The 15,370-nt window shown below is 48.4% G+C and overlaps 1 protein-coding gene across 1 annotated transcript in view; it reads left to right on the top strand.

The window, feature by feature from the left end:
- The window catches only part of MLPH (melanophilin), an 84,207-nt gene that overhangs the window by 21,369 nt on the left and 47,468 nt on the right, over positions 1 to 15,370 (top strand). The window contains exons 3-4 of the mRNA XM_084643029.1: positions 10,670 to 10,891; positions 12,499 to 12,635. Coding sequence (XP_084499155.1) covers positions 10,670 to 10,891; positions 12,499 to 12,635 — 359 coding nt within the window. The remainder of the gene's footprint in view (positions 1 to 10,669; positions 10,892 to 12,498; positions 12,636 to 15,370) is intronic.

Raw genomic sequence — 15,370 nt, 5'->3', positions numbered from 1 at the left:
CTTAAAATGAAGTTCTTGCCATTACCATCTTTCTTTTCTTCATGTTGATTCCATCATGACCTTGGGAAGTGCTCACACAAACAAGCTTATTTGTCCTCCATAGTCAGCATTGAGTGGCTGGAGATTTGTCTGTGTGGTCCCTACAAAAACGTCCAGCCTGCCTGTGGTTGTTCATAGTCATGGACCAGGACTCCACTGATGTGGAAGGTACCAGGCAATCCTGCAGAATGGGCATTTGATGGGTGTATAAACACTATCCTGCCACAGCCACTAAGGGGTTAAAAGACGCAGTAGCGATCTCCTCCACGGTGGCTGATTGGCACTAGCTGAGGACCAGGAGGGGGTGGCCAGGGAGTCTGAGGGGGACTTTGCATCAGACACAAGGGGGCAGGAAGCAGCTGGAACCCCCAGAGACAAAGCTCTGAAATGAGTCACTCTGCGAAAGCAGCTGGAGGCCCCTGAAGGTAGGAGGTGGCCCAGGGAAGCGGCAGTGAGTCTGAGGGAGCAGACCTTAGCTGCTCCGTATGGGGTCCCTGGGCTGGAACCCAGAGCAGAGGGAGGCTCTGGGTTCCCTGCCTGCCACCAGCAGAAGGGCAGGAAAAGCCCTGTGGATGCAAGGGGAGAAGGACCACTGAGTGGATCCAGGGTGGGCTTCAGACCTGCCAGAAGGTCTTAGACTGTTTTGTTTGTTGAACTCTTCTACCCCCGAAGAGGTGGGGACTGTAAGTGACCTAGTTGGAGGGCTGAGTCGTGAGAAGGGGCGAGTCACTCCCACTTGGGGGGCCTGTCAGTGGAGGAGACCCCAGAATCAAGAGGCTGCTGCACCTTGCCTGGCCATGAGGGGATGTACCAGCCACTGCATGACCCTTCCACAGGGAGAAAGCCCTCCAGATCTGCTTAGCTGGCCCTGGAGCCTGGCTGGCTTGCATAGGTCCTTGGCGCTCCAAGCTGAACTGTGGGGCCCTGATTGGAGTGGGGCGTATAAGATGCATCGCCCTAGGTCTAGCACCACAAGGCACTGCACCTCCGAGACACCCCTCTGAGGCCCAATCCCTACTTCTCCCTTGCTGGGGCTGCAGGGTTGTAATCTGCTGTTGGCCTGTACCAGCGGCAGATAAGGACAGCAGTGCACTAGCCTGGCTGTGCTGGCTGGTGCATGGGAGCCAGGGCTTTGTTCATCCCTGCCCATCCACCTGCTTTGGTGGCTGAGCTATTCTGGCTGGAGCATGGGCTGGGGAACATCCAAAGATCCTCCCATATCCCACCCCCCTGCTTAGGTGGGTAAGTGCACAAATGTGCAGGGGCCCGCTTTACCTCTGAGCACCCAGACCCAAGGTCCATGCACCCTGTTCTGGTGTACAATGGTAATTCTCATTCCTCTGTGCAGACATGTAGCCCATGTGACGGTCTAGCCCCTGGCAATTTACAATTCTTCACCACTGAGGTAGACCATCTGTCTGAATGGCAGAGGCATTCGTGTGTATGGACAAGGAGCAGGGAGACTGCTCGCTCCGGCCACACGCGGAGGGGCAGCTAGAATGGTGCGGTGTCTAAAATGTTCGGTCAGGCTCCATTGAACAAGCTGCCTGCCACAAAGGTTTCACAAACCAATGGGAGAACACTTCAATCTCTCTGGTCACACGATTACAGACATGAAAGTTGCGATATTACAACAGACAAATTTCAAAACCAGGCTCCAGCAAGAGACTGCTGAATTGGAATTCATTTGCAAATTGGATACAATTAACTTAGCCACTCCCAGTCTCTATTCAAGCCTAAGTCATTATGCAAGATAACCTATTTCCCCTTGTTTTTTCCTACCCCCCCGCCCCCACTGTTCCTCAGATGTTCTTGTTAAACCCTGAATTTGTGCTGGAAATGGCCCACCTTGATTATCATACACATTGTAAGGAGAGTGATCACTTTAGATAAGCTATTACCAGCAGGAGAGTGGGGTGGGGGGAGAGAAAACCTTTTGAAGTGATAAACACCCATTTTTTCATGGTCTGTGTGTATAAAAACATCCTCACTGCATTTTCCACTGTATGCATCCGATGAAGTGAGCTGTAGCTCACGAAAGCTTATGCTCAAATAAATTGGTTAGTCTGTAAGGTGCCACAAGTACTCCTTTTCTTTTTACATGAATTCTGTATCCATTTTTACTAGGGTTCATAACGGGGGCTGGTCTAAGCCACAGATCTGACAGGCTGTAGAAACGGGCAGAGCCAAGAGGGGGTTGACTTTCTGATATTTTTCAGAACCTCCTCGCTCAGGTTTGGGTTTTGCAAAGTGAAATCCCAACCTGAGGCGTGTTTTGGATCCAAATTAGAGCATAAGAAAAGGAGTCTGTTTTGTCCGACATGCAGGTGCCTTGGATAAACAGTCCTGGGGCGTTTTGCCCCTTTCCAATACAGAGCTCTAGTTAAGTCAACACAGCCACACGGGCATCAGTGTGATCGGAATCCGTTCCTAGGAGTGCAGTCAAGTGTAAGGTGAATTACGTGAAGAGCTGCACAGAAGAAGCCATTTGCAGCGCACAGCAAACCCATCAACTGTGCTACGTACTCCTGAGCGCAAACATCTGTTAGCTATTTACATATACACACAGCACGGTCAGAACAAGCCGAGCTCAAATAACTACCCCTCGCCCGTGTTGGAAGCACTTGGCTGCCTTACGGTGGACTTGATGCATGCCCGTTTCATGGCACGTTGCTCACCCTGGTCTGTAGGAGTGCGCCCATGCAACTTGATGCAGCACCACGTACAGTAATCGGGGAAGCGGTGTGACGGGCATTATTGCCTGAGCAAGTTCACTGTTTTCTCTCGCCATCCGTGCTGCCTTCACCACGGACCTGTCTGTGATAGCTCACTGCTCAAGTTGCAGTGGGGGAGGTTTAGGTTGGCTATTAGGAAAAACTTTTTCACTAGGAGGGTGGTGAATACGTTACCTAGGGAGGTGGTGGAATCTCCTTCCTTAGATATTTTTAAGGTCAGGCTTGACAAAGCCCTGGCTGGGATGATTTAGTTGGGGATGGGTCCTGCTTTGAGCAGGGGGTTGGACTAGATGACCTCCTGAGGTCCCTTCCAACCCTGATATTCTATGATAGCTTTACCCCTAACTCGAGAGACAGTAGCGTCTTCTCCATGAACCTCCCACCCCTCTCTCTGCTAGCCTGCCCCCAATGGGATGGCTACGGATATCCTTGCAGGATGGACAGCCTCCTCCGTCAGTGACCATAGTGCTCCTCTGCCAATCTGTCAGGATCACCGTGGGGTCTAAGAGTGGGAAACAGCATGATGTGCCCGACCACCACAGGGAGCGTGCACAAAGGATTCAAGGAACCGCCCCAGAACCGCTGCACCATCCCCTGTGTCTCACTATTCTTTTTATGCCCTACAGAGAGGAATCCTTGGCAGAGTGCAAGGTGGTCCCTTTTAATAGTCCATATTCTTCTTCATAAAAGTTCATTTTTAGCACCATATCTTGGCTGTAGAGCAGCAGCAGAGTATTAGAGTAGCACCTAATTGGCTCCAAGCAAGATCAGGGCTCTGTTGTGGTAAGTGCTGTACAAAACACATGGCAAGTGACTGTCCCTGCCCTGAAGAGCTTACAATCTAAATAGATGGCCAAAGGGTAGGAAAAAGGGAGTGTCGTCGTTCCCATTTTACAGAAGGGGAAAGTGAGGCATGGAGAAATCAAATGACTTTTCCAAGGTCACTAAAGGTATATCTAAACTGCAATTAAAAAACCTGCAGCACCAAGTCTCAGAGCTGGAGGTCAGCTGACTTAGGTTCACAGGGCTAAAACTTGCAGTGGAGATGTTTGGGTTTAGGCCAGAACCCGGGCCTACCCCTCTTTGTGGGATCTCAGAGCCCAGGCTCCAGCGTGAGCCAGAACCCCGACAGTGCAATTTTTATCCCCACAGCCCAAGCCCCACATACCCGAGTCAGCTGACCCGAGCCAGCCAGGGCTGTGCTATGGGTCTTTAATCACAATGTAGACATACCCACAGACTGCCTGTGGGTGAGTTAGGAATTGAACCCAGGTCTTCTGAGTGTTCGTTCAGGCCTTAACTTTTAGAGCTGGGTGAAATTTTTCAATCAAAACTTGAGGCAAAAAATGCAGATTTGGTAATCCCAAACCACTTTGCCAATGTGAGTCCATTTGCCAAATAGTTTCAGTCAAAAAAAAATTCCAAAATATTTTGTTTGAACACTTTCAAAATGAAACGTTTTGATTTTTTTTATTGAAAATGAGTTTGTGTGATGAAATTTCCTTTTATTTTTAGAAAATTAAAGAATGTTAAATTTCAGAGTAGCAGTCGGGTTAGTCTGTATCTGCAAAAAGAAAAGGAGGACTTGTGGCACCTTAGAGACTAACACATTTATTTGAGCATCGGCTTTCGTGAGCCACAGCTCACTTCATCGGATGCATGCAGCTCACAAAAGCTGATGCTCAAATAAATGTGTTGGTCTCAAAGGTGCCCCAAGTCCACCTGTTCTTTTTGAAGAATGTTAAGAGCTCAAAATCTAAAGGTTTAATTGAACCTGACATTTTTTCAATTTGCTAACATTTTTTTTAAAACAAATGTTGTTTTCCCCTGATTTTTTTTTGTAATTCACCATGCACCAAACTCCATTACTCACAGTGCACAGCAAAATCCAATCTCCCTCACTACCGTTCTCCTGAATGAGCAGTTTTTCTCAGCTAAAGTCTTCTGTGTGCGCTTGTTACTGGATCAGAATCTCGCCTCACCATTGCTGCCAATCCAGGTAACTCTCAAGATTGCAAAGGAAATGCTTCAGACCTACAAGGCAGAGCAGAATCCAGACCCTTGATTGTGTTTAGATTTTCAAACTGAATATGAATGTTGTCCTCTCAGTCTTATGTTACCTTGAGTTGGTTGCTCAGTTCATTCATACCAGTTACAGTTTAATTCAACATCGGGTCATTGTACAAGGAGAAAGCCATATGACTTCAGACCTCAATCATTAGCGACAGCAAGGGACAGATTCTGATCTCCGTAACCACCCAGGTAAATTCAGAGCACCTCCATTGAGGTGAATGGAATTGTCCTGGATTTGTGCCAGGGTTAATGGGGTTGCAATCAGGCCCATAGAATCTATCCTGCATTGTCATCTGAGCCCCTCCGGACGCACAGCCTGGGAAGATGGGGGCAAAGGTGTTTTTAGGAACATCTGGTGACAGCAGGGAATGGTTTGCTCTTTGGCTACTGTTCTCCTTTATGCCCAGGCTGGAACAGACTCAAGGCAACCATTTGCAATCCAGAAAAGCTCGATCTCAGCCCGCTCTCCCTGAAGCCATCCCCTCAGTATTCTTCTATACCGGGGAGTGGTATGCCAGCCCTATGCCACCCAGCAAACCCTCCCTCTGCAACAGGTATTCCACCACAGGCCTATCCAGCTGTTTTCTGGAATGCCACTGAGGACTTGGGCCTCAATCTGCTCGAGGCTTTTCCCGGTAATTCCATAACAGCCCATGCCAGCCACACCTTCACTTACTCATTCTGCAGGGAATTTAGTAACAAAACAGCTGGCTGCGATCCTGACTATTGAAAAGAATAAACAAAGGCCACGTGGTTCTTATGGGTTTTAAATTGGTTCAGCTGAGACCTGTTATCTCCTTGGCAGGGGAAGGGAGGAGCTGGCAGGCTTTGAAAACAGGAAAAACTGATCCTCGAGTACTGTACACAGTGGGAAAGTTCATTGGGCACAACACAGAGCAATTATTAGTTAACATTTCTATTGGAGTATTACTCAAAGGCCACATGCTGGTTGGACCCCCCTTGTGCAAGGTGCTGGACAAACATAAAAAAGGACAATCCCTACTCCGAAGAGCAACTCTCAGAATGCAGGAGGTGGGCTGCCCGGGTGGCACGGTGTGTTGCCTCGTAGCCAGAGACTTCTGTTCTGCTTCACCTGATGAGTTCTTTCATTCCATAACCCAAACTGCCAACCGGAGCACACACATACCTTCAGCTCGGATGAAGAATGAGGGTCTGTCTTGGGCACCGATGTCCCTGCCAAAAACCGCCTTTGGAAAGGGCTAAAAACCAGCCCCCTTTCCGAAAGCTGTTTTTAGAAGGTTGTTTGTAAAGCCAGAGCCCTTGATCTGTGTCATAACCACAGGTAAATTTGCTGCTTAACAGAGACACCGTTGAGAGAGATTTGGTTTACTAAATATAAAGGGTTTGGGCCTGAGTCGACTCTCACGTTGATTTTTACTCCTGTATGTGCCAGCTAGCGTCAAACAGCATAGCTCCACCAAAGTCGGTGTGTAACTGAGAGCAGGATTTGGTCCACTCACAGCAACTTCTGTATGAAAGTGCTTTGCTCCCGGAAGCAGCGAATGCCAGGGCTTTCCCGAATGAGCAAGCGACGCTGGGGATTCAATTACGTAGACAAAAGGTGGCTGCTGGGGTACTTTTGTAAGTCATCCTCAGTGATGAACAACTTATTGCTACTGTGAACATCACAGGGCCAGAAGCACCAGTGGAATTGCATGGAGCAGGCTCACATTGGGCTAGATTCACAGCTGATCTAAACCGGCACAGCTCCATTCAAGTAAATGGAGCTGTGCTGATTTACACTAAGTCAGAATCTGGCCCCAGGTGACACTTAGTACCCCATCCTCCTGGAAAATCTTATGCACAGGCTACTGATGGGCTCTAAGGAGAATTCCCACAGATCCTGCCCTGCGTGCTTCCTTGGGCTCTTCCCATCCGTTCCACTACCATCCAATATCGAAAAATGTTCATGAAGTCGAATGGTTTCTTCTTTTCTTCCGAACTGGCTTTGTTGACCTGGCATTTTAATCTTTCTGTTAGTGGGTCGTACTGACATCCATTTATTAACCCCTTGATAAAAGCATTACAATGGTGTACAGCTAGGGTGGCTACCCTGGACGCAACTAAATCTTGTGAGAACAGCTGAGCTACTGAGGTTTCGAGTCCATGTGGAACGGCCGTGTTAACTGTGTTCAGGAAGTGGCAGCTTTCCAGCCCTGCCTAGATGGAAAACAAGCCTTCAAGGACCCTTCCTACAAGTCAAACATGACGCTTCTTAATCATAACCCAAAAGGCAAACAAGCTGTGGTATGTACTAGCTAACGCACTGCACTGCAAACAAATAGAAATCCTTCAGGTATTGCCACAGATCTGTCATTAGGACACTGTTCTTGCTCAGCTGATTTGGAATGTGCCTTTACCAACCCTGGCTGCTGCTTGAAATGCAGGCTACGTGGAGCGCTTCCTGCATTGAGGATTGCCAGTTGTCCAGACTGGGTAGCATATCCTAAAAGCAAATGAAATGCTTGCCTCACAATAGACTCTTAACAAAGTTCCAGCCCAGATTGCTTTCAAAGCACACACTGTATTAGACGGCCGTTCATGGGATTGTCATGAATGTCTCACATGGTTGCTTTCTTCGTAACTGACACGTGGTGTTCTGAGACCCTTCTACGGTTTTTAAACTGTAGATGTTTCATGGACTTTAGTACTGCAGGACTGTGGAATGGGTCCAAAAACTGTAAGAACTGATAGTGAAATCTCGGTTCCCTACCATGTTAATTGTAAATAGAGCACTTTTCAGTGAAGACATATGTATTCAAACAGCTCCTCTTCTTCTAGGTAACAACAGGTCTATACTGAAGATAGCCAAAACCCCAATTCACAGCCAAACTCCTATGAAAATAACCTACCCGTGAAGCTCCTAAAGGGAGTGGGGAGAATTGAAAAGCAGAAATAAATTATGATTATTTTATTATTTATTATTGTGTGTATTATCTGTATAATCATCATGCCTAGATTCCCTGTTCATGAACTAGGACCCCATTGTGCTAGATGCTCAATAGATAGTCAGCAAAAAGTCCCCAGAGACTTACAATCTAAGCATAAGACAAGAGACAACAGATAGTACAGACAGATCTGAAAGTAACAAGTAAACAATGTGGCAATAGTGATCAGCATGTTTAGGCCGTGGTTTAGAGTTATTGGGCCAGACCCTCTGCTAGTGTAAGCGTCATTGAAGTTCTAAGCATCTGGTCCTACGGCTTTTAATTCCACAGTGGAACCTAAGCCCAATGGGTCTGTTTTGTGGTTTTGGATTCAGCCAAAATCCTGTGAGAACAGCTGATCTACTGAGGTTTCTACTGTTTACAACCAAAATCTTCCAGGGCTACCTGGCAGGATTTCATAGAATCAGAGAATATCAGGGTTGGAAGGGACCTCAGGAGGTCATCTAGTCCAACCCCCTGCTCAAAGCAGGACGAATCCCCAACTAAATCATCCCAGCCAGGGCTTTGTCAAGCCTGATCTTTAAAAACTTAAGGAAGGAGATTCCACCACCTCCCTAGGTAACGCATTCCAGTGTTTCACCACCCTCCGAGTCAAAAAGTTTTTCCTAACATCCAACCTAAACCTCCCCCACTGCAACTTGAGACCATTATTCCTTGTTCTGTCATCTGCGACCACTGAGAACAGTCTAGACCAGTGCTTCTCAAGCTATCTGATCTGAGGGACCGGCAATTTTTTTTCCAATGTGCGCGCACATGGGCAGCCGATGGCTCGCGGACCGGCACTGGTCTGCGGACCACCACTTTCAGTAGCACTGGTCTAGATCCATGCTTTTTGGAACCCCCTTTCAGGTAGTGGAAAGCAGCTATCAAATCCCCTCTCATTCTCATTTAGTATCATGCGGATGATACTAAACTGGGAGGAGTGGTAGATACGCTGGAGGGGAGGGATAGGATACAGAAGGACCTAGACCAATTGGAAGATTGGGCCAAAAGGAATCTGATGAGGTTCAATAAGGATAAGTGCAGGGTCCTGCACTTAGGACGGAAGAACCCAATGCACAGCTACAGACTAGGGACCGAATGGCTAGGCAGCAGTTCTGCGGAAAAGGACCTAGGGGTGACAGTGGACGAGAAGCTGGATATGAGTCAGCAGTGTGCCCTTGTTGCCAAGAAGGCCAATGGCATTTTGGGATGTATAAGTAGGGGCATAGCGAGCAGATCGAGGGACGTGATCGTTCCCCTCTATTCGACATTGGTGAGGCCTCATCTGGAGTACTGTGTCCAGTTTTGGGCCCCACACTTCAAGAAGGATGTTGATAAATTGGAGAGAGTCCAGCGAAGGGCAACAAAAATGATTAGGGGACTGGAACACATGAGTTATGAGGAGAGGCTGAGGGAGCTGGGATTGTTTAGCCTGCAGAAGAGAAGAATGAGGGGGGATTTGATAGCTGCTTTCAACTACCTGAAAGGGGGTTCCAAAGAGGATGGCTCTAGACTGTTCTCAATGGTAGCAGATAACAGAACGAGGAGTAATGGTCTCAAGTTGCAGTGGGGGAGGTTTAGATTGGATATTAGGAAAAACTTTTTCACTAAGAGGGTGGTGAAACACTGGAATGCGTTACCTAGGGAGGTGGTAGAATCTCCTTCCTTAGAGGTTTTTAAGGTCAGGCTTGACAAAGCCCTGGCTGGGATGATTTAACTGGGAATTGGTCCTGCTTTGAGCAGGGGGTTGGACTAGATGACCTTCTGGGGTCCCTTCCAACCCTGATATTCTATGATTCTATGATTCTTCTCTTCTGCAGACTAAACAATCCCAGTTCCCTCAGCCTCTCCTCATAAGTTGTGTTCCACTCCCCTAATCATTTTTGTTGCCCTCTGCCAGATGCTTTCCAATTTGTCCACATCCTTCTTGTAGTGTGGGGCCCAAAACTGGACACAGTACTCCAGATGAGGCCTCACCAATGTCGAATAGAGGGGAACGATCACGTCCCTTGATCTGCTGGCAAAGAGTGTAATGCATTCTGTCACTGTGCTAAAAGTGGCCCATTTATACTCTCAGTTAAATACCAAACATGCCCAACAACCCTTGTCAGCAATGGATTTCAGCAAACCTGACCCATATAGCCCATTTGGCCTTGCACCCAGGCCCGAGCCTAAATCTAATCTGAATCCAGAGCCAAACACTGTCTCTTTGGCCCAGCTCTGCTGGTTTCTAATACTTGTTTCATTAGTGATAACAGAGCAGAGTTCCAACAAGCCATGGGGCTTGGAAAACACTAGAGTGATTTCTAAATGTCATGGAGCTTGTCATGTGGAAGGATGCAGAGCTAAATGAAATTATACTTGGACAAAGTCACACAGGATAAACAAATCCATTAATGGGCCAAATTCCATGCTCAGATACACTGATGGAAATCCAGAGGGTCGCCATTCCTTTCAGTGGTGTACAGTAGAGAGGTATAGCCTAGTGGCTAGAGCACTCCACTGGGATTCTGGAGACCTGGGTTCTTTCTATTGCTGGCTCTTCCACTGGCCTGCTGGCTGACTTGGGATAAGTCACCTCTCTCCCTGTGCCTCAGTTTCCCCATCTGTAAAATGAGGATAACAATTCTGACCCCTTTGTAAAGCACGTTGAGTTGTAGAGACGAAAAGAGCTGTGTGATAGCAGGGGACGATCACTCCAGATTTACAGCAACGTAATTCAGAGCAGAACTGGGGTTGGTGTGCTTAACGATTACTGTTGAGTCAGCTGGTCTCCCAGCTGAGAGTCCTCAGGGCTGCTTCCAGATTCAACCCATGTAGTGTAGCCATGTCTGTTCCTCGTTTCCTGATGTCAGTGTCTGGCTTTTGTAGGGAACTGAAATGCAAGATTGAAAAAGAGAGCACCAAAAGGGAGCTCTTGTCCAATCAATCCCACCTCAACGAAACCCACTGCGTCCACTGCCTACGGCCCTTCAAGTTCCTGGTGAACAGCAAGCGCCGGTGCTTGGACTGCCATTTCTACACCTGCAAGAACTGCAGCCGCTACAACAAAAAGGAGCAAGCCTGGATCTGTGACCCTTGCCGCTTATCCAGGTAGAAGGGCAGGGACCAGCAGCCCCGCAGACGAAGGGGTTTCACAGTGCAATGGAGCTGGAGATGAGAGGCAGTGTGGCCTAGTGGGCGGGCCCTAAGCAAGACACTCGGGAGAGCTAGGTTCTATTTTCAACTTTGCCACAAGCCTATTGCTGGCCTGGGGCAAGTTGCTTCGTCTCTCTGTGCCTCAGTTTCCCCATCTGTACAATGGGGATCATAATACTGCCCTCCTTTGTGAAGTGTTTTGAAATCTACATGTGAATGATGCTCCATAAGAGCTAGGCACTATTATTATGAGTAACCCCAAAGATTAGGCAAAGTAAAGCCATGGTCAAGGATCACAAAGGGTCTCACATGCAAGTTCCCTCTCCAAAGAGTTTTGATGTTGTAGTTGCTGGGCCGTTCCTGTTATTTTCAGGTCATTTTCCTGAACTTTCCAGAGCCCCCTCTACGCCTTCTGGGTGCCTAGTAGCAGAGAGCACAGCCTCTCTCCTTGGGTGTGAGCAGTGACCCGCTGCAGCTCTCAGCACCTTTCCTCCTGTGGGGGAGAGAACAGGGCAGCCCTGGGCCGTGTGCTCCTCTAAATACGGGCACGGGAACTGTCACTGCTGTATTGGCAAAGAAAAGAGGAGTGAGGATTCATTGGAGAGCTCGGTTAGGCCCTAAAGGAGCTGGCTGGAGTTGGACTGTAAATAGGGCCTTTCTGCCCCCAGGAGGAGATGGTGCTATGTCCCTGTCTTTTCCCCTCCCCGTCTTCTGGAGCAATATGCCCCTCTTCTCCCAGGGTGCAGGGAGGGAATGAACCTTGCACTCCCCAGGCGTAGGGACTCGGATGGTGACGTCCTTGCCTGAGATGCACTATACAAGGAGGCTCCTGGTAGTCTCAGCACTCAATCTGAAACTGAAGGCACTGGTGTCTCAGAGCAGCTGAGTGGAAGGGATTATCACCCCGGGCGTGGACCCTCTGAAGCAGTCTGTGCTCTGGGATTTGTGTGGGTGTGTGACCGAGCATAGAGTGGGCCCCTTCATGATCTTGTCTTCTGGAACAGGCTGTCAGATCCTTCCGCTGCACACAGCCAGAGTTTCCATTGATAACGAGTCATAGAGAGGTTAGACCATTAGTGTTGGGGGAGCAAATAGTGACCAAAAGCCAAAACCACTCCGGACACCCGCCATATTTGTACTGTAGGCAGGGAGCATTTTTATTAAGGTTGAAACTCCAGGCAACATACCACCGCCCTGAAAACACGGCAACTTAACCAATGTGAATATCCCTTTTTGCAGTTACACTTCTATGTTGTGGATGCCCCAGAGAGATGGGGAGTAAAGAGACCTCGGAGGCTCCAGGTCCACTATTGTTTACTGGCTCTAAGTGGAAAGGAGGATACATATGTGTGTGCAGGGTAGTACAGTAGGGAAATAAACCCAACATCTTGCCTTTCTCTGTGTCTTCCACTGGGGCCCAATCCAACACTCAGTAAACTAAGGTCAGCGAGAATCCTTGCATTGACTAGGATGGATCGGATCAGACATTGGCCAATGAAAGCACGACCGCTCTGGCTCGTGTCTGTTAGTTACCGCCTCTCTCTCTCTTTCTCTTTGGGCAGGATTGTGAAGATTGGCTCCCTGGATTGGTATTATGAACACGTGAGATCCCGTTTCAAGCGGTTTGGAAGTGCTAAAGTGATGCGGTCTCTCTACGGCAGGCTACAGCATGGGCAGCAAATGAACCCAACGTTGCTAGGTATGGCGAAGGGCTGCACTCCTTTTGATCTGCCTCACATGCGTATTTAACTAATGGTTGTGCAAGTGTAACCCACACGCCTCCTGGGTGCGGTGTTCTGCCCCATCTAGTGACACCGAGACCACTTAGAGAGAGAGATTAATGAGTCTGCTCTACAGCCTCGGTTGAGAGCTACGTAGAGTTTAGCGCATGCAGTAGAGGCTCATGCATTTAGCTCTAGAGGTCCCAGGTTCAATCCCCCACGCTGATGAGCGGCGTCTGTTGGTGTTACGTGACTCTTTGAAGATATACAACACAGATACATAAAAATGGCCATACGGGTCAGACCAATGATCCATCTAGCCCAATATCCTGTCTTCCAACACTGGCCAGTGCCAGATGCTTTAGAGGAAATGCACAGAACAGGGCAATTACTGAACATCATCTAGTCCCAGCATCTGGCAGTCAGAGGCTTACATACTAGTACTTATAATAATATAATACCAATTAATGCTAAGTTATTGGTATTTTTTGCTGTTAGTAAATGAGACAAAGATTCAGTTAATTAGGATTCACTTAATTAGCTGCTCTGCCACAGATTTCCTGAGTAACCTCTGGCAAGTCTTTTAATCTTTCTGGGCTTCAGTTCACCAGCCTCAAAATTTGGATTGTCTCAAACAGAGACTCAAACTGACTAGGTAAAATGTATCCCTGGTGTAACTCCATTGATACCAGGGATGAATCTGGATGTGTGTATGTATATATATGTGTGTGTCTGCTGTGCACCTATATATAAAAAATATACAAATATGGTGCTTTTATATCAGTATTCTCACTGTTGTTTAAAATATCTCTAAGCCTATAAGTGAGGGCCAGATTCCAGCCCAGGCTAAGGCCTCTTTGCGCTGCACACAGGGATACTAAAGCTGCCCTAAAAGGGTAGGTGAGGATTTTCCTAGGTAGGAACAGCTGCCAGAGCTGTCTCCTCCATAGGCAATGAGTTATATGGACCCATGGTGCCCGTGCTCCACCAATATTCAGGAACATGGACCCAGCTCCACCAATGTTTGGGCTTATATTTTCAGAGCCGTCCCGTCCATAGGACGGACCGGGGCAACCATTCTCGGCCCATGCTTTGGGGGCCCCTGCACTTCAGAGGGACGCGGGGTCCAGGGAGCCCTGGGGGATTAGCAGGGGGCCTGGCACCGGCAGCAGCGAGAGACCCGGCCCCAGCCTGCCCCGCTGTGCTATGCCCCCCCTCTTCCTGCCCCTTCTCTGCCCCGCCCCCCCCTCCATTCTTTCCCCCAAGCTCCCACCCAGCCTCTTCCTGCCCCTGCTCCACCCCCATTCCACCCCTTCCCGCAAGCCGCTGCCACAACACGCCTCTTTCTGGCTTCCTCCCCCGAGCGACACCGGGCGCTGGCGGGATGGAGCGGAGAGGAGTGGGGTGAGCTGGGGCTGGGTCACTTGCTGCTAAGCCCCCAGGCTGCCCTGGACCCTGTATCCCCCTGAAGCACGGAACCCCTCAAAGCGTGGGGCCCGGGGCGGTTGCCCCAGGCCGTCCTATGGATGGATGGCTCTGCTTGGACCCATTCTGGGCACCACCAAAAATTATACAAACCTGGTGCCCATGGTCTCCTCTGAACCTGAGACAGAGATGTGTTGGGTGCAGGGCTGGAGTGCACTGTGATCTGTTGAGCCCGGTCAGTGTAATGACCCTGAGGGTCTTATTTCAAGCCAATGGAAGCTAAAACAGCCCTCAGTTAATTCAGACGCGCTCTAGTTTGGCCCGCAACCGGCTGAAGGGACGGGGTTTGAATTCACCTTCCCCGTCCCCCCAGTCTCCTCTGTGCCATGCTCTGCTCCAGAGCAGCAGAAAAGTTAGTCCTAAGCCAACATTTATGCTTCCTAACATAAAGAAACCCAAGGAGCGCGGCTGCTTTTAAATAATTGACTTCATCCGAGCGAGGGCAGTTTACACAAGGCGAAGAGCTGGCCCTTTATCGCAGAGGTTTCTCGTCTGATCGTTTTCTGCAGGCTGATAAATGTTTGTATACTGACGTGCCAGTAGGTGGCAGCGTTGGGCAGTTTTAAAGACTGACAACACTGTTGCTAAAGCCTTTGGAACAGGTCTTCGGTATTCTAGAGAGTGGCCTGATGGCATATAAACGTTTTCAGTGTGGCAGTCCAGGGATTGGATTTATCAACAAGGCTACCATCAGCATCATGTACTTAACTATAGAACTCTGTAACAATTAGCTGCTGCCAACATGATACAATTTTACTGCTATTTCTGAATGCACACCTTTGAGAACTGGTTCTGTTGTCTATGGTGAGATCGGGGTGGGGGGATTCTTTTCCCACTGTGAGGTCCCAGCAAATAGGATGCACTGATGCCATGGGTGTACATTGATTAAGCCTGTATATCCTTATTCTTTTCCAAAGTCCACTAGTTCATGGAAATACAATTAGAAGCCCAGGGTGTAGATAGTATTTAGTATGAAATTAAAATGATTGCTGGATCTAATGAGCACCGTTCTCAGCAGTACACCGAAAGAGTAAAAAGCATTGAGGTGTTTAGCTTAAAACAAAACAAAGGGAATACTGAAATGAGAATGAAGGATCGTAATTTGCTTAGTCTTTTTTCATCACAGAAGGGCTAGTAATTTTTTATCAATTAAAGTACTGGTAAAATTGGCAGGCTCCTTTCACGGAGTTAATTTTCTTATAATAACTAGCATTTACTATGGGCAACA

The sequence above is a fragment of the Lepidochelys olivacea genome (genome assembly GCF_965140295.1).
Source record: "Lepidochelys olivacea isolate rLepOli2 genome assembly, chromosome: 11".
NCBI lineage: Eukaryota > Metazoa > Chordata > Testudines > Cheloniidae > Lepidochelys > Lepidochelys olivacea.
The sequence above is the reverse complement of the archived record's forward strand: the minus strand, read 5'-3'. Positions and strand labels throughout refer to the sequence as shown.